This window comes from Aythya marila (assembly GCF_965140915.1).
Source record: "Aythya marila genome assembly, chromosome: 7".
Taxonomy (NCBI): domain Eukaryota; kingdom Metazoa; phylum Chordata; class Aves; order Anseriformes; family Anatidae; genus Aythya; species Aythya marila.
The window spans coordinates 17,812,779-17,839,275 of record NC_139048.1 but is presented as its reverse complement, the minus strand read 5'-3'; the positions used below and the strand labels follow the sequence as shown (position 1 = coordinate 17,839,275).

At 39.2% G+C, this 26,497-nt stretch overlaps 1 protein-coding gene across 4 annotated transcripts; it reads left to right on the top strand.

Annotated features, from left to right (window-relative positions):
* Nucleotides 1–1,723: 1,723 nt before the first annotated feature.
* Nucleotides 1,724–26,407, top strand: STAMBPL1 (STAM binding protein like 1). 4 transcript variants are annotated; one of them, XM_082764848.1, is made up of 11 exons: nt 1,724–2,259; nt 12,985–13,183; nt 14,031–14,248; nt 15,427–15,502; nt 16,145–16,240; nt 17,601–17,946; nt 18,568–18,692; nt 19,631–19,768; nt 20,445–20,557; nt 22,912–23,011; nt 24,621–26,407. In XM_082764848.1, the coding sequence occupies exons 2-11, from the start codon at nt 13,103–13,105 to the stop codon at nt 24,675–24,677; spliced, it is 1,350 nt and encodes a 449-aa protein (XP_082620974.1). In that variant the 5' UTR covers nt 1,724–2,259; nt 12,985–13,102; the 3' UTR covers nt 24,678–26,407. The 4 variants fall into 4 exon arrangements, with proteins under 4 accessions (XP_082620974.1, XP_082620976.1, XP_082620977.1 ...); XM_082764849.1 differs by lacking the exon at nt 1,724–2,259 and adding an exon at nt 12,428–12,502; XM_082764850.1 differs by lacking the exon at nt 24,621–26,407 and having other exon boundaries at nt 22,912–24,613.
* Nucleotides 26,408–26,497: the final 90 nt, after the last annotated feature.

Sequence of the window (26,497 nt, the reverse complement as noted above, 5' to 3'; positions counted from 1 at the left end):
TCACAAGACTGTCACCCCTGCAGCACTGCGAGGAGCCCATGCTCCTCTGCGTCAGGCTGGGCTTAACTCAACAGTCCCCCCAGCACCAAGAAACCACACTGTTATAAATGAAGTCTCAACTCAATCTGAATTTAGTAATATTTATAAAAGGAATATTTATAAAAGGCATAAAAGGCAAGTAAACAGCGCTGGTTGTGCGGGGAGTCTACGCTCCACCAACACACACACACAAACATAACATTGCTTTTACATACTAAAACCAAGTACGCCTATACATATGTACAATCAGAAAAGGTAACAAACAATCCTTTAAATTCCATGACTTAACAGTCTCCATTTTCCATTCCTTTTCTTGATTACAAACAAGTCTCCGTTTTCCATTCCTTTTGAACAATATGTCTTGCTTTAAGTTGTCAAGCAACTCAGTCTTCGGGCCTTATGTATCCTGTTCTTCCCGAATCGAAGAAAAGCGTATCCATCTCCTTTTCAAGGCCAACAGGGCCTGGGTCAAAAGGCACATCCAGGTCAGCAGGGGGCGTAACAGCAAAAGCCTTCGATGGCTGTAGCAGCGGAAGGGCCCATGGCGTAGCAGTCAGATCAGTAAAGGAGCCCGCAGCTCCCTCACTATCTGGCAAACCACACGTTTGTGATTGTGGTCCCACATGGCTCTTTAAGGCCTCAGAGACTGCTCGCCAGGTGCCGAGCAGTCCCGCTGCTACCTTGTCGTTTTTAGTAGCAGAGTCCCACACCTTGACCTCAATTTGGTCCCATATTTCAGGATCATAAACTGTCTGACTGTTAATAAGGAGAATAAGCTGTAAGGTTACCAGGACAGTCTTTGTTTCTAAGAACGTATGATTCCCCATAATGTGCAGCTGCTTACCAGCGAGGGGCAGTTGTGTGTATGGGTCCACTTCTCTCAGCTTGAGCTTCTTCCCAGCTCCAGCATGCCTATTTCCAAAGACTTCCTGTACGAGCTTCTCTGAGTGGTTTGCTGAGTTTGGCTGAACCCATATTCATGAGGCAATCAAAGTGCCTGTTCCCGTCTTGGTCTCTGTCCTGCTAGCCTGTTCCTTTTCATTCCTTCTTCCTACTTCTTTATTGATGACATAACTTCATTGTGTTGCCTTCTTTTTTTTTTATCTTGAGGGCAGGCTCCCCTCTTATACCCTTCTCTCCACAGCAGTCCTTTTCAAAACAATTTTTCATTGGTCAAACAACTTTGCATATAACAGCAACAGCAAACACCCAGAAACTTCCATGCCTTAATGGCTGGAGAACAAGCAACCCTGAGACTGCATGGAGCCTCCTGAATCACCCTTCTTTGCTCCCTCTACTCTTTTACATTCCTGATGGCCTCATCGTTCAGAGTCTAATGTTATCATCAACCACAGGGCTTTCCGACCCCTATGGCCACATTACCACATCTCCCCCTTCTTTACTAATATCAACCATTTTGTCGACACGAATTACCACTCCATATATAACACACACCATGGGGCAAACTGAAGACTTTATTTTATAACACCTGATTCCACATTTTGTGAACCACCAGTTGGAAATATGCAAGCAACCAAGGCAAGACAGAGCAGGCTGGCAGGGTGAGCAGAGAATCTGTCCCCTGACACGCTGCTTAAGCCTCTCTCAGTGCCACTGGGCGCTGCCAGCTCCCTTGCTGCACCAAACGTTCGCCTTGTTCCAGCTTCAGCTCCGCAGCCTTGGAGCCCTTCTGCAAGCAGCACGCTGACCACGGCCTCTCCCCTCGGTAACTCTGCTCCCGCCCGGCTCGGGGCTCGGCCCCCACAGCCTCCCGACCGAAATGGCGGCGGGCCCTCGGCAGGCGGGGAGGGGACGAGGCCCGGCGAGCCCCGCCGGGGGTGCGGGAGTGGCCGCAGCCCCCTGCCCTCGCCCCCCTCAGCCCCGGCGGCCGTTGGGCTGCAACGGCGGCCCCGCGGCACGGCGGCGCCCGCGGCCGCAGGGCAGGCACGCGGCCCGGCGGCTCTGCCGGCGCTGGCTCCTCCCTTCGCCCCGCTCCGTGACCCGGCTGCGGCTGCGGCAGCGCAGGGCGTTGCGAGCCGCTCCGCTCCGCGGGGAGCCCCTCGCCTCGCCCGGCCCCGCTGGAAGCAGCTGCCGCCCTCGCGGTCGGTGCCCGCGGCCGGGGTAGCGGTGCCCGCAGGCAGCCCCGGGCCCGGTGGGGCGGGAGCTGCCGCTGCTGCGAACCCCCCGAGCCTGCGGAGCGGCGCCCAGCGGAGCCGAGAGGTGAGGAGGGAGGCAGGTGAGGTGGGAGGGAAGGATGGGGTGCCGGCACCCCGCTTGTAGGCGTCTATTCCGTGTAGCTCGGAACATAAAGTGAAAGGTTTTTTTTTTTTTAAAAAAAAAGGTGGGGGGTGCGTTGCTTGGCCGTCTGTAATCCTCTCGTAAGGTGTTTCTGCTCGTGTGCTGCGTTTTGTACCTACGGTATCTCCGCAGGACCTAAGTTGCCTCCCCATAGCACAGCAAGCAGCACAACGTGATGTCTCCAAGGCGTGGATGCACTTTCCCTTTTCAGAAGGGCGAGGCAAAGTCTCTTCTAGGGGAAGTCCTTTTGGTTGGGAATTTCTTTTGTTTAATGTGCATGTGGTTCTGCCTATGTGTCCGGGAGGTCATGGGCACGCTTCATGCTGAAAAAGAACGGTGGTGGGGTTACGTGGTCTTGGGTGGCTGGTGGCTCCTGGGGCTTCTTTCCTCAGGGCAATTTGGAGGAACTCCTGTCTTCACAACTGGGTTTCTCCTCATTGTAGGCTGAAGTGGCTGACTGTCCAAGCTGGAGTCACATGTTTTTAATAAATTGCTTTGGACCAGCAGGTCCTAGAAAATGGGGTACAGATCCATAATTTCATGAAGTACCCCTAGGAGGAGGCAGTCTAGGTTTGTTGTGAATGTTGCTGAGGCAACATAGCATATTTCTCTGTAACAGCTGGATTTTCTGAAGCCCCAAATGCATTTCTGTCTTGTGTACTGTATATCTGTGTGCTCAGGGTATTAACTGAATCAGAGGCCATTGTGGACCAATCCAGAGATCCCTAGATCATGGAACAGAGTGGAAAGCTTTGTTTGCAAGTGCTATAGTACAGGTGCAAAATTCATGTTTATGTTTCTTCTGTAATATTTTAAGCAGTTGTAATTGCAGGAATTTTATTTTTCAGTATTATGTTTAAAAACAGGGTTTGGTGTCTTGATCAATGAGAACACTGTGAAGGCATTTCTCATGGTTTCCTTTATGTGTCTAAGTAAGTTCAAGATTAGGCCGTAAGTCACTTCCTGGAAGTTAATCACCATGCTGGGGGAGAGTACAAGGTGAGGGGTGTCACGAAATCTTCAACTGCTGCAGGAGTTGCAAGGTGACTTACACATGAAGACACTGAGCAAATGCAGTATAGTAAGAAATGTTTGGTCTCTGTTTGCCTAACTTGTATGCATAGGTTTTGTTTTTGTTTTTTTTTTTCCTTGGCCTTATCTGACTCCTGATATTTTATTTCTATATCAAAGGTTACACATCCAGTTTGTGTGCTGAAACTTAGGTTGCTGACCTGTAATGAAAGTCTTTGTCTACCAAATTTTAATAAACATGTAATGTTTTGATTGCCTTGCCATAAAACATATTTTCTGGTCAAAGTTTTCATTGTAACTAGAAGTATCGGTCCCTGAAAGCAAGTGATCATGCCAACACAGTACAGATCCTGAATGATCTGGTGCCTGAAGGGTCACGGTGGCTTAGTACTCTTGCTGCACAGGCATCCCTCTTATAAAGATCCACCATTTTGAATCATATGTGGATGATGATACCTCGTGTGATGCCGTGAGTCAGGCACCTACTCAGACACGACCCTTTGCCCACCACTTCCTATTGGTAGTTCTATATGACTGACAGTTCAGCATGCAATGTGTTGAAGTGTGTTAGGGAGGCAGTGGGCTCTCTACATAATCATTGCAGAAAGTGCCTCCATCCTTTAGTGTCTCCAAATCACAGTCAGAAGGCCTTCAGAGATTTCTAGCCCTTTCCATTGATAAGGAACAGAGCTTGGATAGGCTGTAAAGATCATCAGACTCATCCTGAAGGGACAAACGATGAATTTGGAAATTATTTTGGCTCAGAGATAGGCTGTGCCTATCACTGGGATGAACAGCCTGTTGAGCTGCATGTGTATGAGTTAACTGCACATCACTGTGCTATTAACTTTGAGACCCTGGATAATTGAGCCAAAGTAAAACCAGCTTACAGGGCTGCTTGAGTTACATTCAGTGCCCCTATAAAGCACATGCTTATCATTGTTAATCTTAGCAAACTTACAAAAGAGAAAATATGTATTGTAAGATACTTTTTTTTTTTTTACAAGTAGAAAAAAAAAAAAGGACTAAAGCACATCAAATTCTTCGTATAAAGTCAGACATTCCTGTTTTTTTTTTTTTCCATATACTCATAGCATGAGAGATCCTCCAGCTAGGTCAGAGCAGGAGGTCAAAGACTTCATTATGAAATCAACAAACTGTAGTATCTTGTATGTTTCTGTAGTATTTATGTATGTTTCTGCAGCATGATGCTTATGCCTGGTTAGGTGGTTACTTGTGTTAGTTGACTACACTTCTTCCTGTAGGTAATAGCACTATCAGTTTTTTTACCAGCACTTTGTTCACTTAACCATTAGTGCACAAAACAATCAGAATCCATTGAAGTAATGCCCCAATTTGTGTTGTTTTTTTTTCTTTTCTTCCAGATTTGAGGCCACAAGACAGGCATCATTCTTTACAGATAATTTAAAAGACATGAGGTGAACTGTGAATTTGTGTCAAAAATATCTGCTAAACTTAATTCTCCCTTTTTTGTTACCTATGTTATGAGCCATAACAAATAAGGCAGGATAGGAATTTGTCATCCAGTAGAAACAGAAATTGATTGTTGCAGCTGGTTACTTGCCCTATTAACAAGTGTCCTAATTAGAGGTTATGGAATGTCAAACTGTTACAGAATTAAGTAGCAAATACTGTCAAACTGTTGTCTTTTATAGGAAGAACAGGAAGACTTCTAAACCTTCCTGAGGCTTTGTCTCTGAGAAAAGTAGGGCTACAGGCAGGAAATCTGTGAAACCTGAGAATTTGCAAGTAATCATGCTTTCTCTCTTTCTTGGAAATCTCTGAAGTGTTGCAGACCTCTGTGCTGATCTTAGCCTCTCATTTGTTTCCCTTGGCAACACAGCTTCTTGTCTTCATGATGGAAGTTAGTTTTATCCATGATGATATGTGTTGCAGGTATCTTGCTTCAGTATGTCAGCTGAACCATCAAAGAACAAATCATATAATAATAGGCATTTCTTTTGTTTCTTCCCTCTTCTGGCTTAATATGCCCAGGTACACTAACTTTTATGGGGGACTGTTGTGGATTTCCTAAAGGAAGAATAGAGCACTGTTTCTCTATGCAATGCCTAAAATATCCTTTTAATGGGTTATTGGAGAGATGCTGTCCTGTGTTGCATAAGTATATTTCAGTCACTGCCTAAAAATGCTACTGATCTGTAAATCCAGTTGTTCTGGTGATACTTTATCAGTTACATCAAAATTGCTTTTCTGCTGAAATTGAATGGTGCTACCAAAAAGGGAGAGGGAGAAATTGTGTTTTGTTTTGACAGAAGAAACCACAAGACAAAGAACCATCTGAGTTCACAGGCTGCTGGTTCACAGGTGCATGTTTTGGTGTTCAGAACCTCCGGTCTGTTTTTCCAGACATTCCCTTAAAAGCAGCTAATAATTGGTGTAGACAGAGCATATTAATAAATCAGGTAGCGAGCCATCATTATCACATACAGCACAAGTGCACAGGGTTACGTAACAGTAGCACAGACGTAGCAGATCTTGACTTCAAAACAGTCTGTGTAAAAAGGAATGAGAAAATAGATGCGGGTCAGAGCCCTTTGTACTCTGAAGTGATGGGAAATGTCTGTGGGTTCCGCAGTCATAGTCTTTGTAGTGGTGGTGCTTCTCCCCAAAGTGATTAATTCAGTTTCGTAGTCAACTTACTGATACCCTAAGTTTAAAACATGCATCAGCACAACCCTCCCATCTCAGTCACTGACCATCAGCAGTTAACCTCCGTCGGTTGGATCAGTGTCCTGCCAGCTGAATAGGTAAGTGCCAGATGTTAGGGAGAAACCGAAAGAAACTGATCCTAAATTAAGATCATGGCAAAGTGGAAGAGGTCTGAGTGGTGGAATAAACTGTCAGTTTTGAGTTACTGCTTGAGACGGCAAGTGAGGTTTTCTTTATGTGTGCTTCCTTTTTGTGGAAGGGGAAATAATGAGATGGACTTTATTACCCATGGGTAAAGATAAGAGACTTTGCACATGCATTTGTGTTGTATGATTTTCTTCCTTACCAGGAACAGAAAGCGTAGATGAGAAAACAGTTCTTTCATGTGTCATGTTGGGCATTATTTGCTTGTTGTAGTGGTTTATCAGATTCTCAGCAGACCTGATAGCAATCTAATTTTATTGAAGTGGTTTCTTAATGCAGTAATGTTTGTATCTGTTCCAAAGGGAAAACTGTCCTTAGAAAACAGCCGATGGTATGGAAGTAGCTACATTCACAAACTGCAGTCAACCAAATGTTTGCTGAGCAACTTTAAAAGTCTTCAAAGAATTGTTCTCACTTTTTTAGCTGTTGAAAAACACATTCTTGTAATTCATCTTGTTTAGATGAAAATAAAGCTCAATTTTGTGATGTAAGATTGAGCAATGAGTGGTGTAACCATACAGGGAACATTCGGGTTTGGCAGATCAGTGCATGGAAGATCTCTGCACATGATTTCTCCCTCTCAGTACCGAAGGGGGTAAAGATGATACTGCTTGTACACCACCAACAGTCTCCAGAAAGACCTTTAGGCAGCATCTGGGGAGGTATGTGGGACTGGTCCTTCACAGGAGAAGAAAACAAGGATATAACCATGACCCACAACCAGGAGTAAGCATTGTGTAGCTCAGCAGGTGCCTGTAGGTACTAGTGAAGCCTAGGAGGAGATCTTGTCAATGCTCTTTAAACGTAGCCACAGGGCCGAGAGGCAGTGTTAAATTATGAACCGTTACTGAGACAGGCTTTTCTAGTGCCAAGACTGGTAGCTCCTACTATGAAGAGCAACTTCTCCATTGAATGATGTGGGGTTGTCAGCAAATGGTTCCTTGTGGTGCTTCTCTCTGAAAGGCCCTTCTGTTGTTTTGTGTTAGTTGTGGGATTTTTTTTTTTCTCTGCAAAAGAGAATGATCTTGCTATGACATTCAGTGCTTTGTTGTTGTGGTGTGTTTTTTTTTTTTTTTTTCCAGAAGAGGCTACTTACTATAGTAGCTGAATCACTTGTTGTAATGGGGAACTGTTGTTTCAAAAAACATGCTGACAGATAAACATGCTGTTTCTTTTTGGAGAGAACCAACAGAAGGCAGTTTGCTGTTTAAGCTGTTTTTAGCATATTTTACATCAAACCCGTGTGTGTGTAAATGATTATGTTCTGTACCAATATGCTTGACATTTCAAAAAGGGCTTGAATGAGATAGGTGCCTGTATTTCACTAAAGACAGTTTACATCCACTTCAAAACACACAAGTATAGGTATCTGCATGACTTGTTGGCATGAAACAGTCATTTATCTTCATGTAGCAATGACTGGATGTGCTCTATTTTGGGTTTGCTGAGACAATTGAATTCTATTATTGGCAGTTAAAAGGTGTTTTTGCACTTGCTAATTTGACTATTTTAGTGAGGACGGGCTCTGTGGTTTGAGACATCTTTATTCTATAGTCATCACACCTGATAGAGTAGTAAAACAGACTATTACTGTTTTAGTTTCTTATTGCAGTATTAAAGTAACCTTTTTCTTTTTTTATCATAGAAAGAATGTAGAGCAGTGCTCTCAGGAGTAGCTTATAAAAAGTGGAACTGTGCCATGTTTTAGATCTTTTACTAGCAAATATTTCTAGACCCTAATCACGATGAACTGAAGTGAATGGTTTCTATGGGCATCACATCTGGGCTCTAATTCCACCAAAATAGCAAAGGATGGATATTTCTAAAATAATTTACTACTAAAATAGGCAAAGAATAAGGTCACTGTTATTTTTTAACAGAATCATAGCCAGTGCATTAAAAAGTGCTGTGGAAAATTTTACCAGTGATCTGTTTAATGCAGCTTTTTAGTAAGACCAGCATTCTAACTATTGACAAGAGCTGCTGGAGTAGTGAAATCAGCGTGTTATGACTAAGCAAGACCCTTGAAATTGAAAAAGTATGTTACAAGGGGGGAAAGTGGAAACTAATGATTAAACTAATACATTGTTAAGGCAGGCCGTTACTTGTTTATAAATCTAAAAAGCTCATTCAATATCTAAAAAACTCTTGTGAAGACAGAAGAAAGAAAAGCGACCTCAAGGCCAGAGCAAGGAGGGGAAACCCATCCTGGTGCTTCTGCAGCCCAAGGGTCTCAGGGCTGCTGTCACCCCAAGCCCCCCACCGGGCCGTGCCTTCCCCAGCAGGACCCGTCAGAGCCTGGCCATGCGGCCTGGCTGTGCTCGCAGGTCGCACGTGGCCGGGTTGTGCTCCCGGGGCGTTTCGGAGCCTGCCCAGCTCTGAGCAGAGGTGGTACACACTCCTTCTGCCCAGACTGTGAGCTGGTCCCACACAGGCATCGCAAGCACAAGCTGTGGGGCTTTGTTAGCTTGGTACTGCACCGGAGCTAATTGGCCCTGCTGTATAGCCCTGCGTACCGCCTTTCGCTATCACAGGGCACGCTTCTGTAGCTTCCAGAATCAGCTGAGGATGTGCACAGGCAAAGGGGCTCTTGTTTGTCCACGTCCACCCACACTGACAGTTACAAACATGCCAGTGCAGCATCCTGTGAGGGTGTTGGAGAATTTGTGGTGAATTATGGTGTTGTACCTCTCAGAAAACCCATGAGCGTGTGTTCATCTTCTCATTACCACCTCTGTCTCGTTAGCTTACTCTCGACTTTTGATGATCTTGAAATACTGTATGTAGTTTGATGTGCTATTTGCTTAAATATGCAATACTTCCTGATAAAATTGCTGTCTTTCATTCTGCTTTCACTTGGTACCATGCTTGTTAGCCTGAACAGAAAGAATGATTTTAATGCCATTTAAAGTTCTTGCTTTGCTCTGTTTCCTGTGGCTGAAGGCCTTTGATTTAATTAAGCTGGATTTTCAGAATAATTAATCTGTAGTATAATAACGTGGATTGAATAGGAAAATAAGTGGTTTTCTTTTTGAGATGGAAATGGGATTTGGTAAGGAGTGTCTGATTAAATTAGGAAAAATATCTTAACTGTTGAGTGGATGTTACATTCTTATATTCTTATAATGATTTTCAGAAAGTTCATCATTAGAGAAAACTTAGCATGCTAAATCTACAGACATTTCTTCTTAACCAGATGTTACCTATGTCCCTCTAAATTAGCTGGAGTGCCTGAAATCGGATAGCAGAAAAATATGTTTACTCTTAGAATTTAGAGCACTTCACACTCTAACAGACTCTGACAGCTCCATGCTGGTGTTGCTACTTATCCCACATGCTTGGGGCTGGATTGTGGTTTACTGTATTTGCATAACTATTTTGTATATCTGAATATAGTTAGTTTCAGTTACATGGAGAGGTCTCCTACTTGCCTTTGTCTTTGCTCTTGTAGAGTAAAGTATGTGTTTATTCCACAAGGTAAGTAGTCATTGCTCAGGACTGGGCAGCTCTTGGTAGACTCTGTACAAGTTCATAGGGGGCATTTTTAAAGCCAGCTCCTGCCAGTCATGCCCTCTGAAAGGGGCAGTCTGTCAGTCACCACCTCCACCTTTCTACCACCTTCCGTACGTCCTGAGCTGAGAAATCACTCAAAGGAAGTAGTTAATTAAAATGAGTCTACTTAACTTGAATTTAGGTTAGATATAACTCGCCTTGAAGTCACTATTGTCAACAAAGCAGAGGTAGAAAAAAATATGGCAAGGGCAAGAGTGCAAAGCTGCAGCATGAGGAACATTATGCGTGGAGGCATACCGGGGAACTGACAAATGTGTTTGTGGGGGTGGTTTTAGTAAAGCTTAATCTTCTGCCTTTTAATGATTTATAATTCTGGCCAGTGTGCCTGCATGTTAAGGGTAATATATAGTAGTGCGATCATAAAGCAGCAAATGATCTTTTTAGGACTCTTTTTCCTTTTTTTTTTTTTAACTATGCAGCCACTTGTAATAACTAATGCATTTGAATCTTGTTTTGCATTTTTGTAAACATGATACAAATTCATCCTAGTATTTCTTCTTCATTTAAAATGTCTGGGTGTTAACATGCTCCTGAAGCTAAGTTTAAAAAGTCCGTTTCCTCTTTTATCTGAGGCAATTTTTTTGCTAACCCCTCGCGCGGTGACCTGACTGTGCTCGGTGCCTTGCTCTCTGCAGGGCTGCTTCAGCTTTTCAAAGCCCTGGCACACTTTTGAGGAAGTGTGAGTTTCTGCTGTTACCAGATGTCTCTTGTTTAAAATAACCATCGTTAGCTTTTTTTTTTTTTCTTATTATTAATGATTCTTTTTGTTAAAAATTTAAATGAGAAATGTTTGCAAGTAAGGGGTTCTGTGATACCTTCTTCTGCCAGTTCAAAAGATTTTGGCTGGGGGATACCACAAGCTTCTTTAGCAAGGACTTATTTGAGAATGCTAGCAAAAAATAAAATAAAATAAAAATGGTGGTTTCTGTGTTCCCTACTTGCTACACTAAGATTTTTCCACTTGTCTACCCACTAGGCTGAAAAGTCTTCAAGCTGTGTTAACAGTTGAAAGAAGCATATAACCCATATCCCCTCCTTTGACTGTTTCCATGCTGGATGTTGTAGAAAGTCCATAAGGACAGTGTTTGAAAAGCAGTTTTCTTCTATAAGAACTGCTAATTGAAATAGAAGTAATTGAAATAGGAATTGAATAAAAATACATTTCTGCACCCTTTAATTTTGAACAGTATTTTCTGGAATAAATTGAACGTCTAGACCATTTTGCAGCATGTCATAGTTATATGCATACCTTAGATCAAAGCCAGCCTTCCAGTCAGTCATTGTGGATCTCCCAGTTGCTATTAGGGGAACTAAGAAAAATATTTTAAATCTGCAAATGATGGATAAGGGAATAAGTGGTTTTAAAATACATGCTTTTTAGTTCTGAGAGTGCTTTTCCTTGTTTGTTTGTTTTATTAATGTTCCTAAGCCACACAGAACATATGAATGCAGCCTCTTACTGAAGATTTGTTCTGAGCATCTGAGCTACAGGGACAGAAAACTAATGTGAGCTCTGTGCTGACCTGGCTTGTAGTCCTCTCCTTTCACAGCCTACCATGGCTACCATTTTCCAACTAAGAAGGCTCTCAAGTGGAACTAGCCACAAGGCACTATAAACATAGCTTTGGTATATACTAAAGCAAAAATATTTCATTATCATGGTCCCATGAGATCTTTCTGCAGCCTGTGAATTGGCAATGAGTAGGGCTTTCCTGCCAAGCTAATCCAGTTTACACCAGAGCTCCATCTTTATAAAATGAAATTGTTTAGAGAACTTTTTCCATCAGTGCTACCACCTCAGCTAATGTTGATATTTTGAGTGCATAAGCCAAGCTCTATTTTTTTCTTTCCAAAAGGGTATCACAAATCATGCAAGTGTTTTGAATGCCTTGAATTGAAAGAAGCTGGCCTTGAAATTGCATTCACAGGTCTGTGAGATACCAGATGAAGAGAATAAAAATCTTGAAAATGCAAAGCAGGGTTGTAAAGTCAAACAAGAATATATTACTTGAGATTAGGTCATACATAAAAACGGGGTAAGGTTGATTCAGTAAGTGTACCATTACAAAGAAACAGGATGATTCTGATTATTTTAAAGAAAGCATCTTGCTTAAGTGAATGTAATGTCTCCTCTAACATTTGGTTATAACATTAACACTAAAGATTAAAAGTAAAGGCTGACCTAATAGATAGATGTTGTTAGTTTTGAGAAAAATGAAGACCCAAATACAGAAATCAATACTTTAGGAGCCAGCTAAAATGTGTTAGGATTGTTCTCCTCTAACCCAGAATTGCTTTTAGAGAAGGATGTGCCGAGAAAGTATCTTCGCTGAACCCTCTGTTTATGCTTCTGTGAAAGCATAAAGCATATGGATTGCAATATATGAAGTGTCTTTGACATTTGGAATCAGATCTGTTTGGATTGAGAGCTCAAAAGTGAAAGGCCACATTAGCAGCTTCATTTTCATATTTCCAGTGTAATTTAAATAATTAATTTCCCTTTTTTTATGATGACCATGCCATGTCTAAATATTTGTCTTTACTTGTTCAGAGCTGTGCAAGGATCGACTACCATCAGTCAACTTGTCATATTTCATTGTGTTTTGAGTGGTGTTGAAGTCAGCAAGTTGTACAGGTGGAGCACAGAGTGCTTGAAATATTTCCTGTATGTTATATTACTGATATGAGTTTATGTGCTAAGTTTTATTTATAATTATAGGCGTAGCAGGAAAAAAGGTGCTAGATTGATGCTGTTTATAAATATGTTTGTCAAAACATATGCTCAAGGAAGCAGATTTTGTGCTTAGCCTTTGAAGTTTTTTTCACTTAATGCTTGAAAGTTGGCTTGCTTGTGTGTTTGTGCTTCTTGGTTGCGTTGTTGTTTGTTGTTTTTTTTCAAGTTACTGTTAAAATTGTAGAAATAATTTGCATTTGAATCCTCTGTAATAATGTTAGGTCAACTAGCGCACAAGTGTCCTGCAAGGCCTCATGCATTCCTACCTTAAATTCTAGATGTCTCCTAAATTCTAGATTGTTATTAAGTATGTAAGTATTGTGATACTGAAGTGATGAGTGGGTGCAGGCATGCAGACTGATGTGACATTTGAATGTATTTTTAATCTGAATGACTTGTCCTATTTCTTCCAGCACCCAACCACAATCAACATATTGCTGTTAAGTTTCCCTTGGACTAATAGACTCAGAGGCAGCCTGCTGCAAATATTGAACTGATTGATACTTCAGTCATCCTGTCCTTCACAGTAAGATGGAGACTTCTGAGAAAAAGAGCGATCTTGGTTTGCAGACAGAGAACAACGTGGAACAACCATTCAGTATTAGTTCCTTGGTATGTATTACGAAAAATGCTTTAATGGCTTAGCACCCTCTTTCAAATAAGCAACAATTTAAGACCTGTTTAGCAGTGCTGCTGTCAGCTGGAAGGCTGTTTTCTCAAATTCTGCAAGTTCCTCACATGTTCTGCTTGGTTTCATTGGAATTTTATTTCCATGTGTTTGGCTTATGGGGATTTAGCTTGTTTCAGTGATCACGGTTCTAAGAAGTTGAAGTAAATGTTTTGAATAGAAAAAGTAAACCTTTACAACAACATAAGGCGAAACAACTTGCAGTAGCCACTTAATTTAACCACTTAACAGGAAGGTAATGATTACAATAAGCAACTCTGCTTCTTCTTCAGTAGAATCACTTTTAGGTTCTTCGACTCTGCTTCCTCTGAAACTGTAAAATTAACTGTTGATTAACCAGGAAAACATACTGCTTTTTGTTAGGTGACCTGTACCCAGGAGTCATATCCAATATAACATATAACAGTAGTTGGCTTAGTCATGCAGATTATTTTAGTAACTTAAGGTAGAACCTTACCGAATTTCATATTTGGGGGATTCTGAAGAGGACGCACTGTTATTTTTGATCACTTCTGCTGAGGTTTACTGTTGTTTTTTTTTCCTTTTATATGTATGCATTGAGAGGGAGAAGATTTGAGGAGAGGGATAAGATAATTTTTTACTTTTATTGCAATTGAGAAACATTAAAATATTTTAACTGTTGCTAGTAGTGAGGAAACTGATACCTATTTTGAGAAGCTGAAGATTTCCCTTGAGTTTCTTGAATGACATCATTTACTGAAAGAGAATTGTAGTATCTGGCTCTCCTTGCTAATCTCTGTTCTTTTTCAGAAAAAGCTAGTAGCTATTCCTGACCATACAGACATCTCTGTAACCCCAGAAGAGAGAGTACGTGCCTTAAGCAAACTTGGCAGCAATATCACAATCAATGAAGACATCACTCCACGTCGTTACTTTAGATCTGGAGTAGAGATGGAGCGAATGGCATCAGTATATATGGAGGAGGGAAACCTGGAGAATGCTTTTGTTTTTTATAACAAGTTCATAACGTAAGAAAAAGTTTGTGGTCATTAGAGCTTACAGTTCTGAGTAAATTAAAACGAAGATTTGCAGTGATAATGGGGCAACCCTTTAGATCAGGAGAACAATGTTTACTGTTTTCTTGCAGAATAGCTGTGCTCTTTAGAGATCTTTACTCTAACCCATCTTTTTTACAATTTCATCTCAACTGTTAGGGTAATATTCTTATCTGTCTCTTAACTGGCAAGTGTGAATTAACCTCATTTACAAAGGCTGAAGTTTACTATACTGTAAGCTGTACAAAAATCGGGACATCGATGATAATATTGCACAGCGCTATTTAAAAAAAAAAAAAAAAAAAAAAAAGATTTTTGCCTTTCTTTTTAGTTTTCATCCCCAAGCAGTTTGAGCATATTTTTTTTGGAAAAATATATTGATAGCAGATTTAAACTTTTTGTCTAGCTAGCTTTGCTGTAGGATTGGTTAGTTTGTTTTGATACTTCTAAAAGTATGCATATCTTAAATTATTTTTTTTAACAATAAGAAACCTCCTTCCCTCCCCTAATTTTCATCATACTCTGAAAAACTAAGCCAAATCTTTCTTATTCGACTTTGTTTTAAATGTATGTATCTCTATAAAGAGGGTCTGGAGGTGAACATTGCATAAATTGCAGAAAAAATTATTAGCAGCTGAGAATCCTAAACTTTTCTGCAGCTAAGCATTGACAATTCTGTGATAATTTAGATGTCTGGATGGGTTAATAATACTGCAGTTAGCTGTGCAGCTTAGTCTGGTAAAAATAACTACTTTAATGATAGTCAGCGCTTTATTTAAGATTCAGCATTTCAGCTAAGGAGACAGATTAAGACAGCAGAAATAAGATTTAGTAACACTGGCCATGGTGGTTTTTTTTTTCAGGTGCTGAGTTCTAGTTAATCCTGTTTTAATCAAGCCCACTACTAAAGAGAAACACAATATATTCAGGTGTAGAAAATAAGCTCCTGTCATTATCCTCTGTGTCCATACAAGTCCGTACAAGAGATTAAGTGGTAATTTAAACAAATGAACGTATAGAAACCTGCTTGGAGTCATGTGGAATTCGATGTCTAACAGTTATAACTTGTGAAACTGATTTCTCTGCCAAAGTAAAAGCTAATGTAGTTATTCCTCTGGTTACTAAGACAAACATGCTGTTTAATTTTCTAGCTTGTTTGTGGAAAAACTGCCCAGTCACCGAGACTATCACCAATGTGCAGTACCAGAGAAACAAGTTATTATTAAGGTAGGGTTACTGTTTCCTGAACTTCAAGAAATCTTTCCTCTATTTCTATTCTTTCCTATCAGTCCTTTTCTCCCAGTGCAAACGTAGTCCAAGGCAGCCAATGCAGTTTGAAATTCTGATAACTTTGTCAAGTCATTTATGTTTTATTTTGGTTTAACCACTTGATCATTACTGAAAGTTAATTTATCATTCTATAAGGAGAACAAGAATGGTCTCTGAATAAGTCGGTACATTGTTGGAAACACAAGTATATTTCTGAAATAGTAGTTGGCCCTAGTTTTTTTTATAAAACACATCTACATCAAAAATGTTGGTTATCACACACCTGTTAAACAAGACAGATAACAGATCACTAGAAAAAATGATCTTTTCCTAAGATAGCAAGTAGTCTTGTTATAGGTAACTCCTTTCACTGATAGAAACTAATACGGCATTATTTGAAATCAATGTACTAAGCTTAATAAGCTGATGATTTATTGTGTATTTCTTATTTTCTTTCCTGGGAGAAGAGCAGTATTTTTTTATTATTTTTTATTTTTAAATCCATATTACAGATGAGTGTGGTTTTCAGGTGGTCCTTTTATGAAGTAAAAAGTTAACTTACCTGTCTTTCTACCCTACCCCATCCCACCCCACCTAAAGAAACTGAAGGAGGTTGCATTTCCACGGACAGATGAACTGAAGAGAGATCTTTTAAAGAAGTATAACTTAGAGTATCAAGAATACATGCAAAACAAAGTAAGTTTTATGTGGTTATGAAATCGTTGTTGTATGAATATTTTTCTATTGTATAAAAATTCTTAAAAATAAAGCAGTAAAATAGCAGTTCTGCAAGACCATAGTCACCCAGCAGACTGTTTAGAATGACTTTTCATGTCTCAGAATGTGATCAGTTGATCATTTGAAAATAAGTAATGCACATGTGAGCTTGGAAATGCATGTTCTGTCATATTTACATATTGATAGTCAAAGAAAATCAGAATAGGTCTTCAGTACACTCTGGTTCAATTTTATAGACGGTATTTTTCAGAGATTTTTGTAAGTATATAGAAAACACCTGTTGACCCTGAATTTGTTAATTTCAATTTATCCCGTTTGAGTCTTTAAGTAACAGTAAATACCTGCATATTTGTAATGAAGTCAATGAAGACAGGATCTGCAGTTTTAAAAACTTGTCTTGGAAAAGAGTGTCTGGGGAAAAAATATCTTTTCTTTCCTTCCCATGAAATGGACCTAGGGAATTATGGAGAGGGGGAAAAAAAAAAAAGGAAACCACCACACCAAAAAAAAAAAATAAAAAAAAATCCTGTCACTGATTTGTTTGAGGCTTACTTTCGCATTATATTTGGGATGATAAGAAATGACTTTGTTCCAGTTTTCTTATTTGCTTTTAAAGATGCTTGGTGCTCTCCCTGTAATGGGGGTAGGAAAAACTGTTGAAACCTGAAGCTTCCCTATCTGGAAGAGCAGTTGGCCTGGGGACTGGGGGCAGAGCCCAGACAGGTGGCAGAGATGGCATTAAATGTGTCTGAAAGTGGGGAGGGCATGCACAGAGAGTTGAGATAAGCCCCTGTCAGTACAAGGAGCAATCCAGGGAAGGCTAAGGAAAGAAAGAAGCAGGAGAAAATTGACATATCCAAACAGCAACAACAAGCAACAAATCAGGTAATAACATGGATTATGAAATCTACCCAGAAAAGCAATGTGCATGTGGATCTCTTGCTGCACTGCAAGTTGTAAGGACTTCTCATCTCTTTACCACCACTGTTCTGAAAACTCCTTCACTGCCTATATTGCAGTGGCTTAATAAGGCATGTGCTCTCACTACTGAAATAAAACACAGAGCATCATAGGTAGGCATGCTGCAAGCTTTGTGTTGGAAGCTTCCTTGCTTGTGGTGTTCCATTCCATATCTTGCTGCTCTGGGGGCCAGAGCTGTATTTGGCACTTCAGCCAACAGGTTTCAAAAGGCTTTTAAATGTTAATGGCAGGGTTTGATGGTTTTGTTGAACAATTGTATTGCTTCTTTCCTCTCATTTTTGTAGTTTATATGTATATATATAAAATTCTGAGAATGTAACTGTTTTGCATGTTTCAGAACAAATGTAAAACTGAATTTCTGAAGAAACTAGAACAGCAGAGGCTAATAGAGGCAGAGAAGAAAAGAATCGCACACATGCGGCAACAGCAGCTTGAATCAGAACAGTTTCAATTCTTTGAGGATCAACTTAAGAAGCAAGAACTAGCTCGGGATCAGAAAATTAAAGACAGCATGGTTATGTCTGAACAGATAGATGGAAGTATGCTATCTTGTATTTCTGTACCTGAGAACAGTTCCTTATCTACCACATTGCTTGAAAAAAATGAGAAGAGTGGCTCAACTGGACATTCACCTCCAGTAAACCGGGCCCTAAAGCCAGCAGCTGCTTTAAGTTCTGTTCAGAGTAAGTGCACAGATTTTGTACTCTTTGTCTGCTTATAGCAGTCCACACATTGTATATGCATATGATGATGGTTGGACTTGATGATCTTAAAGGTCTTTTCCAACCTAAATGATTCTATGATTTATTCCCTTTGAGTGTGTCTGTAGCAAAATAAGCATGAATAGGTTAATGTACACACAACAGTTCTATATATTTTCCTTGTTTTAAGAGAAAAAAAATTCACATTTTCCATCTGAGTGCCAGTAAATGGAGATGGAACCTCAGTTTTCCTATGGAACGAAGTCTGAATATTGTCAAGGGCTTCAAGGGAACAGAAGCAGAACCTGCAGGGGTCTCAGTCAGAGAGGCTTTTTGAAAAACCCTGGCCTATTAAATGGGATCAACTCACTGTCACCTCAGATGCATGCTAGCTAGGTTATACCTCACTTTGGCATGACGTGCTTGCACTGTAGATGTAGTCTCATTAGAAATGTGTGATGTGATAATTCCTTAATCTTTAATAATTTCCTGTAACTGTGTATATTGCCTTATTTTAAGGAACTTCACTGTGTAAGCTACATATGCCTTTTTATTTCTCTCTCTCTCTCTGTCTCTCTCTTTTTGGTTTTGTTTGTTTGTTAGCTCAATTGGCTGAAGCACTCAGAGGTGTAATTTTACCCAGGGATCTCTGTCACAAATTTCTGCTGCTAGCAGAGGCAAATACATTAAGAGGAATAGAGACATGTGGAATTCTCTGTGGAAAACTGGTACAGTTCAATCTTCAAATTCATATGGGGAAGACATTTTTGGTAGTGTAATATTTTCCTGTAATATGCTGACTTCAGAGCAAAAGAAGATTTAAACAATTAGTCTTTAATGTAACTAACATCATATTATAACCTGAGTGGTCACTTCACCAGTGTGGCCTGCAGCTCCCCTTATTGGGGGAATACTTGATCAAAGAACCCTGCTGTTGTCATAAATTTTAATTTTTTTCAGTATGCTGTACAATACAGGCTTTTTCAAGTACTTTCTTAGCATTCATCTAAGCTAAGTGAGGTTTAGTTACAGGACAATGGAATATAAAGACTGTTAGAATCTACTGGGGTCATCAAATTCATAACAGCAACAGAACAGAAAAGAAACCACCACCCCTATCAACCTGTAGAACATCTGATTTTCATTTTTTTTATTTTTTTTTTCCTGTTTTATTTTTCCCTTGACCTAGATAGCAGTGTCCTTTCAGAGCAGGGAAAAATGTCATGACTAATGCTGACATACAAAGAATTTTGAAGATGATGTCCAGTTGTATTTAAATCACGTAAAGAGAAAGAATAGCAAGAGTAGTGATGTTCCAAGGTGCACAGAAAATAATAATTCTCAAACCTCTTTTCATTCCAATGTTTTTATTTTTTTTAAATGACATCTTTTTCACAGTGGTTTCTGTGACCATTTCAATACAACAATCTTATGCTGTTATTCATGATACCCTGTATGTTTCCATGATAACATGCTAGGGCATGTTTTCAGGTGTACTAGGTCAGCGTACTTTTCAGGTGTACTAGGTCAGGTAGTGATGTGGCAGTCACTGCAGATACACCACTTTGGTTTAGCTGAAAGGCAGACCTGCTTCAGATTCTCATTCAGCGTTTATTCAGTAGTTCAATTGTTTCACTCTAAGTTATCTCAACTTTTTTTTTTACAGACACACAATGAATTTACTATTACCCATGTAATAGTGCCAAAGCAATCTGCAGGACCAGACTACTGTGACATGGAGAATGTGGAAGAATTATTTGGTATTCAGGATCAGTATGATCTCCTCACTTTGGGCTGGATCCATGTATGTATATCTCACAGATTCTGGCTTTCTGCATCAGCTCTGCATACTATATGTAAACAACTCTGTAAAAAAAAAATAAAGAAATAACTGGCATAATACAAATGAATTTGCTCACCTAATTCTAATCATAGTGATGTAAATGAACTTTAATGTTCTCCGCAGATAATGAGAATCTCTTAATCTATGAAGTTGAGGCATCCTGTTTACACAATAGAGCCTGCTTTTGCCATTGCAACTTTTGTTTATGTCTGTTTGTGGGTATTTTATTACATTCTAATGCTATTTCTTTTCCATTGTATTCAAAATCCTTTCAAAGTTTTGGGGGTACTGTGTTGCTTAAATTCTGTATTAATTACGTGGAGTGTGATTTCACTCTTAGAGATTTTGAACAATCAAGTAATTTCCCTTTTGTCCTATGCTTCTTCATTCTACTTTTTTTCCCCACCATGATGAGAAAACTGCTTGTACATCTGGGCATGAATGTGTTCCCATGAACTTCATAATGAAAAGCTACTCTAGCAATGTAGAATCTGGGTTAATCGTAAATTAAGAAACCAATCTGGGGAAAGTACTGATGCATTTATGAGTTAAAAATTATTGTTTCTTCTCGAATGCATGTTGAGCTTGACTTATAAGGAGTATTTCATGATGTTGAGTTTTCCCTTCCTTTTTGTAGACACATCCAACACAAACTGCATTCTTATCCAGCGTTGATCTTCATACGCATTGTTCTTACCAGCTAATGTTACCAGAGGCCATTGCGATTGTTTGTTCACCAAAACATAACGAGTGAGTTCTGATTTTTGTAAGTAATATGGAGATATAGTCCCCCACTCCTTATCTTAAAATGTGATCAAATGCAAACAGCACATGTCAACTGGGGTGAAGGACAGGAATGGGCATATCATGAGTTTTTCTTTAGTCTGTTTAGACTTGCATTCCAGTCAGTCTGTATGCACAGTATTGTTTCTGGCTTCTCTCTCCTCCCCCGTTTGTAGCTCCAGGTTTTAAACTTTGATTTATTTTTATACTCTACTTAACCAAGTAGTAATAACAGGAGCTGTTTTACTGTAGACTTCATTGCCTGTGGCTTACCACAGAGCTCTTGTCATTCTGTCTGATGAAGGAAATGGAAGGGTAAGACATTTCTGTGACTAGAAATTTGTAGGATGATATGAAAATTGCAGTTTTGGGAGTAGAAAGATAAAGGACACTTTCCCTATTAAGGTCCTATTTTCGTATTTCATAAAATGCAAGCAGTAAGTATGTGGAAAAACCTGGAACTGTATAACAAATGATGTGAAGATTTACAATGTAATAGGCTATACAGAAACATTGTTAAGTCTCCATCCTTGGAGATAAAATTGAGTGGAATAAGGTCCTTGGCAACTTGCTCAAGGTGATTCTACTTGAGCAGGGAGTTTTGACCAAATTATCAGAGGTTCCTTCCAACTTTGACAACTATGTGATGATTCTTTGGTGTGCTTGACATTGCAAGTCTCTGTGGCTAACTCCGTTGTTTAGTTTGTACCTGTCTTCAGCCTGCCTTTCTGGTCTTCTGCCCACATAGATGACTCCTATTATAGTTGGCCAACTTCCCATATGGGCCATTCAGGTAGCAGAGCTGTAAATAAAGCTTGAGTGATAAGTGCATGAACATTAGGCTTTGTGACTTTGAGCAGCAGCGTTTGCATACCTTCAGAAATCTCTGGCCTTGTAAACTGCTTTCATAGCTTTTGCTCGTCTGCTACTGCTGTCTGTAACATTAATTGATCAGATCTTGTCCTGCGGTTTTTAGGTGATTACTTTTTTGTGAAAATAAGCATAGGTTTAGGTGTGGCCATGGTAAATCAAATAGATAGCAATCAGCAGTAATGCTTTATAAGTGTTATATACATTATATATATATATTATATAATATTATATATATAATATTATATAATAATAATTATATATATTTTATATATAAGCATATATGTTTATACTATATATAATGTTTATTATACATTTATATATTAAATGATATGATGTATAATATATAATACTTTATAATTCAGTACTACATATTGGGCTACACTTTGATACATCCTCACTAGATATTTCTTAGATTTTGGTGTATCTCTTTTTTGGAACTGGAAGTGTCAAGCTGCTTCTACTGCACCCTAAATGCAGCAAAAATGTTGCTAACAGGACTAGACTCTGGTCAGATTTTGTGGCCAGCTGTGACTGTGCTGTAGATGAGTATCTATGGAGCATTTTGTTGAGAAACAGTTACAGCATATTGGCACGCTTTGAGGTAGGATTCTTTATGCATCTGTGATATGCACAGCAGTACTCTGTGCCAAAGCATCATCTACATGTGTCAAAAGAGGTCCTTACTTACCAGTATGCTGCTTTCGTTGGTCTAAGCAAGATCCCAAGCGTATGTAAATAAATAATGCAATAAATGCTTCATGCTTTTGTTTTCTCAGTTTCCAAATCTTTTTCATCTGACAAAATAATGTTGATTTCATGGAGACTTCTTACCTGAATATAGATTCAATATCCCTCCAAAGCCAGGCCTTTGAGTCGATCTGTAGAGGCAGTGTTGTTTTTTTTTTTTTTTTTTAATAGATGTGTGGTTTGTTTTTGTTTGTTTGTTTTTAAACTACTTATTCTGTACTCAAAGTAGAGTGTTAGATCATATATATTCAGCAGTGTTTTTTTTGTAGTGCTTTGTATTACTTGATTACCTAAAGCTACCTAGAAGAGTGATTGGGGAGGATGTATACTCCCAGTAGCTACTTACAGGGCTTCAAGGCTGTTCTTTTTGTGTTGCCCCTCTAGAGTTCAGTGAGTGAAATGCAATCCAGAGCAGACATGGATGCTATGTGGCTGTTCCTATATGAATTTACCTCCTGCCTTAGTGGGCTAAACTGCCTAATAGGAATAGCACCAAGTATTTTGTCTTCTCCCCCCATTTCCTCACCGCGTCTCCCTTCACTGCAAGGTGACTCCTATAAGGTTCAACCCAACCTTAGCTCCAGTATATCAGAGGTTATTGAGTACCCTCACATTGTCCTTCTGTTTAGCTAAGTATGTGAATATGTGCAGTTGTATTATGGGGACAATAAATAACAGTAGTTCCACCTTTTGCTTTCCAGCACTGGCATCTTCAGACTTACTAATGCTGGCATGCTTGAAGTTTCTGCCTGTAAAAAGAAGGGATTCCATCCACATACAAAGGATCCTAGGTTATTTAATGTAAGTATATAATCTATATAATCTGGTATGTTTTTGACTATTCAAATTCTTTCCCGTGGTTCTAATGCAAGCAGAAATTGTAGCTGCTTCAGATTAGGTTTCCTTATACTTTCCCCCATCTTAATAACTCCTTATGCATACTTCTCTGACAAAGGCAGACATCAGGAATCTGTTCAAGCAGTTGGTAGCAGCCCTGACATGACTTTTGTTACACACTGCTATTGAGATAGTGGACAGCCAGAAGCAGTTGCTATCAGTTGTTTTCAGAAGAAGCAAAAGCCACAGATTCAAGTAGGAGTTGTTCCTGAGTGCTTCAGTTTTTAAACAAAAAACAATTGTGTTGTCCCACCAGAACATCCCAGCTGCTAAAAAGTGCAATTATGAGTAGATTAAATCCATTTCCTTCATTTCCCATTTTCTTGCAGCTTCTCAATAAGCTTTTCTCAGTAACTACCACATCTTTTAATGTTGTAATAGCATGATATACTATATGAATGACTGAACTGTATAGTCATTCAGAATTATCAGAAATGCCACTGCTATCTGGAAGAAAACCATATTTATCTTTGAATAATTAAGATTTTTTTTTTTTAAATGAGACTCTGTTAAAATAGACAACTAGTCATACCTCTAACTCAAAGTAAAATGATTAAGAGCAAGTAATACTAAAAGATGACTTTACCAAAAAGAAGTATTTTTTTAGAACTTCCAGAATATCAGTACTACTCAAGGAGAGTTTATGTGTTTTGCTTTGTTCTTACATCATTGACCCTAGGGGTATTGAGAAGGTAGTCCAAGTCAGAAAAAATATTTATGCTTTTGTTCCAGATAAGCTCTTTTGGGTAGTCCTTTACTGACTTAGTTTACAAATTAAGTTACTGGCCACTTTAGCACATTTATAAACAGTAGATGCATTGCTGGTATCACATATCAAACAAATATCCTTGCAAGTACAATCCCCAAAACATATTTATCTGCCAGTAAGAACAGTAAGATCACAGACATTTTTCCTGGAGGAAAAATATCAGGGGTGTTAATATAGGAAGCTTCCTGAAACCTGACTAGAACAAATCTAACATGCATCTGTCAGGTTTCTTAAAAAAAGCTCTTATCCACAGATTCAACACATGCTGTTACTTAGAGAAAGGCTGTGGCTAAAGACACAAGCTAGTCCTAAATGCTTAAAAAAAAAAAAAAAAAGTGGGCAGATAGCTGAAGCTACTGCAGAAAGAGAACAGAGTTTATGCTTCCCTTGCTGTTGCCCTCCATGCACCTGATCTAATGCAACACGCAGCTCCTTCTCTCTCCCTTTCAGATATCCCATGCTGTGATATGTAAAGCATAGCACTGAACTATAATCTGCTTCAGAAGCCAAGCACTAAACTATATCCTCTGTAGAAATTTTCTGTTTCCATGTTGTAGTCCTTTTATTCAGCAGTCTACACCTGCGAAGGTAAGGTTTGCCTGTAAACAGGCACAGTGATAGGTATAGTCCAAGTTGAATATATAGCACATTAAGCAGGCTCAGAAAATTAAAAAGAAACTATTGTCTAAAATACGCAATTTTACTGAAACTTATTTGTGAGTAATGCATTGATTTCTTCTGCAGCCATGTACCCACGTGGTTGGAAAAGACATAAAGATAATTGTGCTGGATCTGAGGTGATACAGATGGACAATAACAAGTTGCTAAATAAGTGGTCAAAAGAGAAAAATGGCTTCCTGTTTTTCCTACATTTTCAGAAATGACTTTTATATTTATACATTTTAGATTGAATGGTTTGATATTTATTGCTTTAGCCTGTTTTGGAGTTATTTTGTTGCTCTGTCAAGATGGAGTTCAGTGGCATTACCCCTGAATCTGTAAAAGCATCATCTCGCTAAAACCAACAATAAAACAAACTTCAAATAACAGAAATGAAGTCGAAATAAGTAATGCTTCCTTTGTCATTTGTTAGCAGTAATTGCTCTCTGAGAATTATAGTTTTTTTTTTTTAACAGCTTTTTAAGACTTTCAGCTACTTAAATCTATTCACTGCTTCAGTGAATTTACATTATATGTGGTAGAGACAAACACACTGGTTCAGCGATTTTTGTTTTCATCCTTATATAGCTCGTGTTTCAACTAAGCCATTAAACAGAAAACACAAGTCCTTTACCTGAGTGCTGACCCTCATAACATCCTGGAATAGCAGAGAGGTTTTGGAGTCCCGTGGAAAATTGTGTTTTCTCCAGCAACCCTCTAGCAGAAACTCCCATTTGAAATCAAGTTCTGATTCTGCAAGGGATTCCCTGGGTCTGTCTAGAGCTAGATTAAAAGATCTGTCTAGAGTTAGAAGGAAGAATCGTACAAAAAATATTTGCTCTTACAAGAGTTTATTTAATATCTGCTCCAAGAACCTAGATGACCTATACTTTAAATAATAAGGTTAGTACAAAAACGTTTGGAACGTGCTAACAGTCAGAAGATGGACAAGATCTGAAACCCAACAGTTACACAGTCACAGTAAATAACAGGTGCTATTGCAGAGTTTACAGCTTGAAGATAAGGAGTAACAGGTAAGTGAGGTAAATAAACTATTGAGTTTAAGACAGGAAAAGAGGTAACAAAAATAAATAGCATCCTTTATCCTGAACTCTAATGAATACAGAGTGCAGCAAGTTCCTTAGAACTGACCTTTTCCAGGTCTGCCTCGTGATTACTTTATTCATACATATATATATATACTTGTAAGACAGTAGTAGTACTGGCTTCAACTTCTATGCATATACTTCTATTTTAATATCAATTTCAATGTATTTAAGACATAAGTGGAATCAGAAAAGTCACAGAAAAAGAAAAACTTCTAAAAACATTTTAATCTGCTCTGATTACATTATATCCCCTTACGTATCCCACCCCACCCCTGCAAAAAAAAAAGTTCTGAAGAGCAAGTGTATTAAGCCAGCTTAATTACCCTTTAGACCTTGCTAGAAATCCAAACAACAAAAATAGACTACACTCATCCTGAGGACATGTAATAGAAAAGTCACGTGTTCAATCTAATATCAGAACTTAGGTATGCTCTAAAAGAACAGGTTTTGTTTCTTTAAAGAAATCACCTGGAATTGCTGTATAAAGCATTGTACCTCTGGGCCATACAATGAGAGAACTTCTTCTAGCATGACAGCTGTGAATTAAGTGATGTAGACAGATAATATTTCTGGTTAGAGCAGATGCAGAGCAGAATGCGCATGCACATCCTGGTATCGAACAGACACTATGCTTCTTTAGTGCTGCCCAGAGCTTCAAAAATCAAGACTAGCTCTGCTTGCAGACTAAAATGCAGACTAAAATGCGGCTAAACATCAACAACATGCTGCCTGATAGTCCAGCATTTTCTAGCACTGATACCATTGAGCAAGAGGTATTTGCTACTTTTTCTATTAAGCCCAGTATAGTGTGGTAACAAATTTACGCCACAAGATGGAGCTTCACACCAGCTG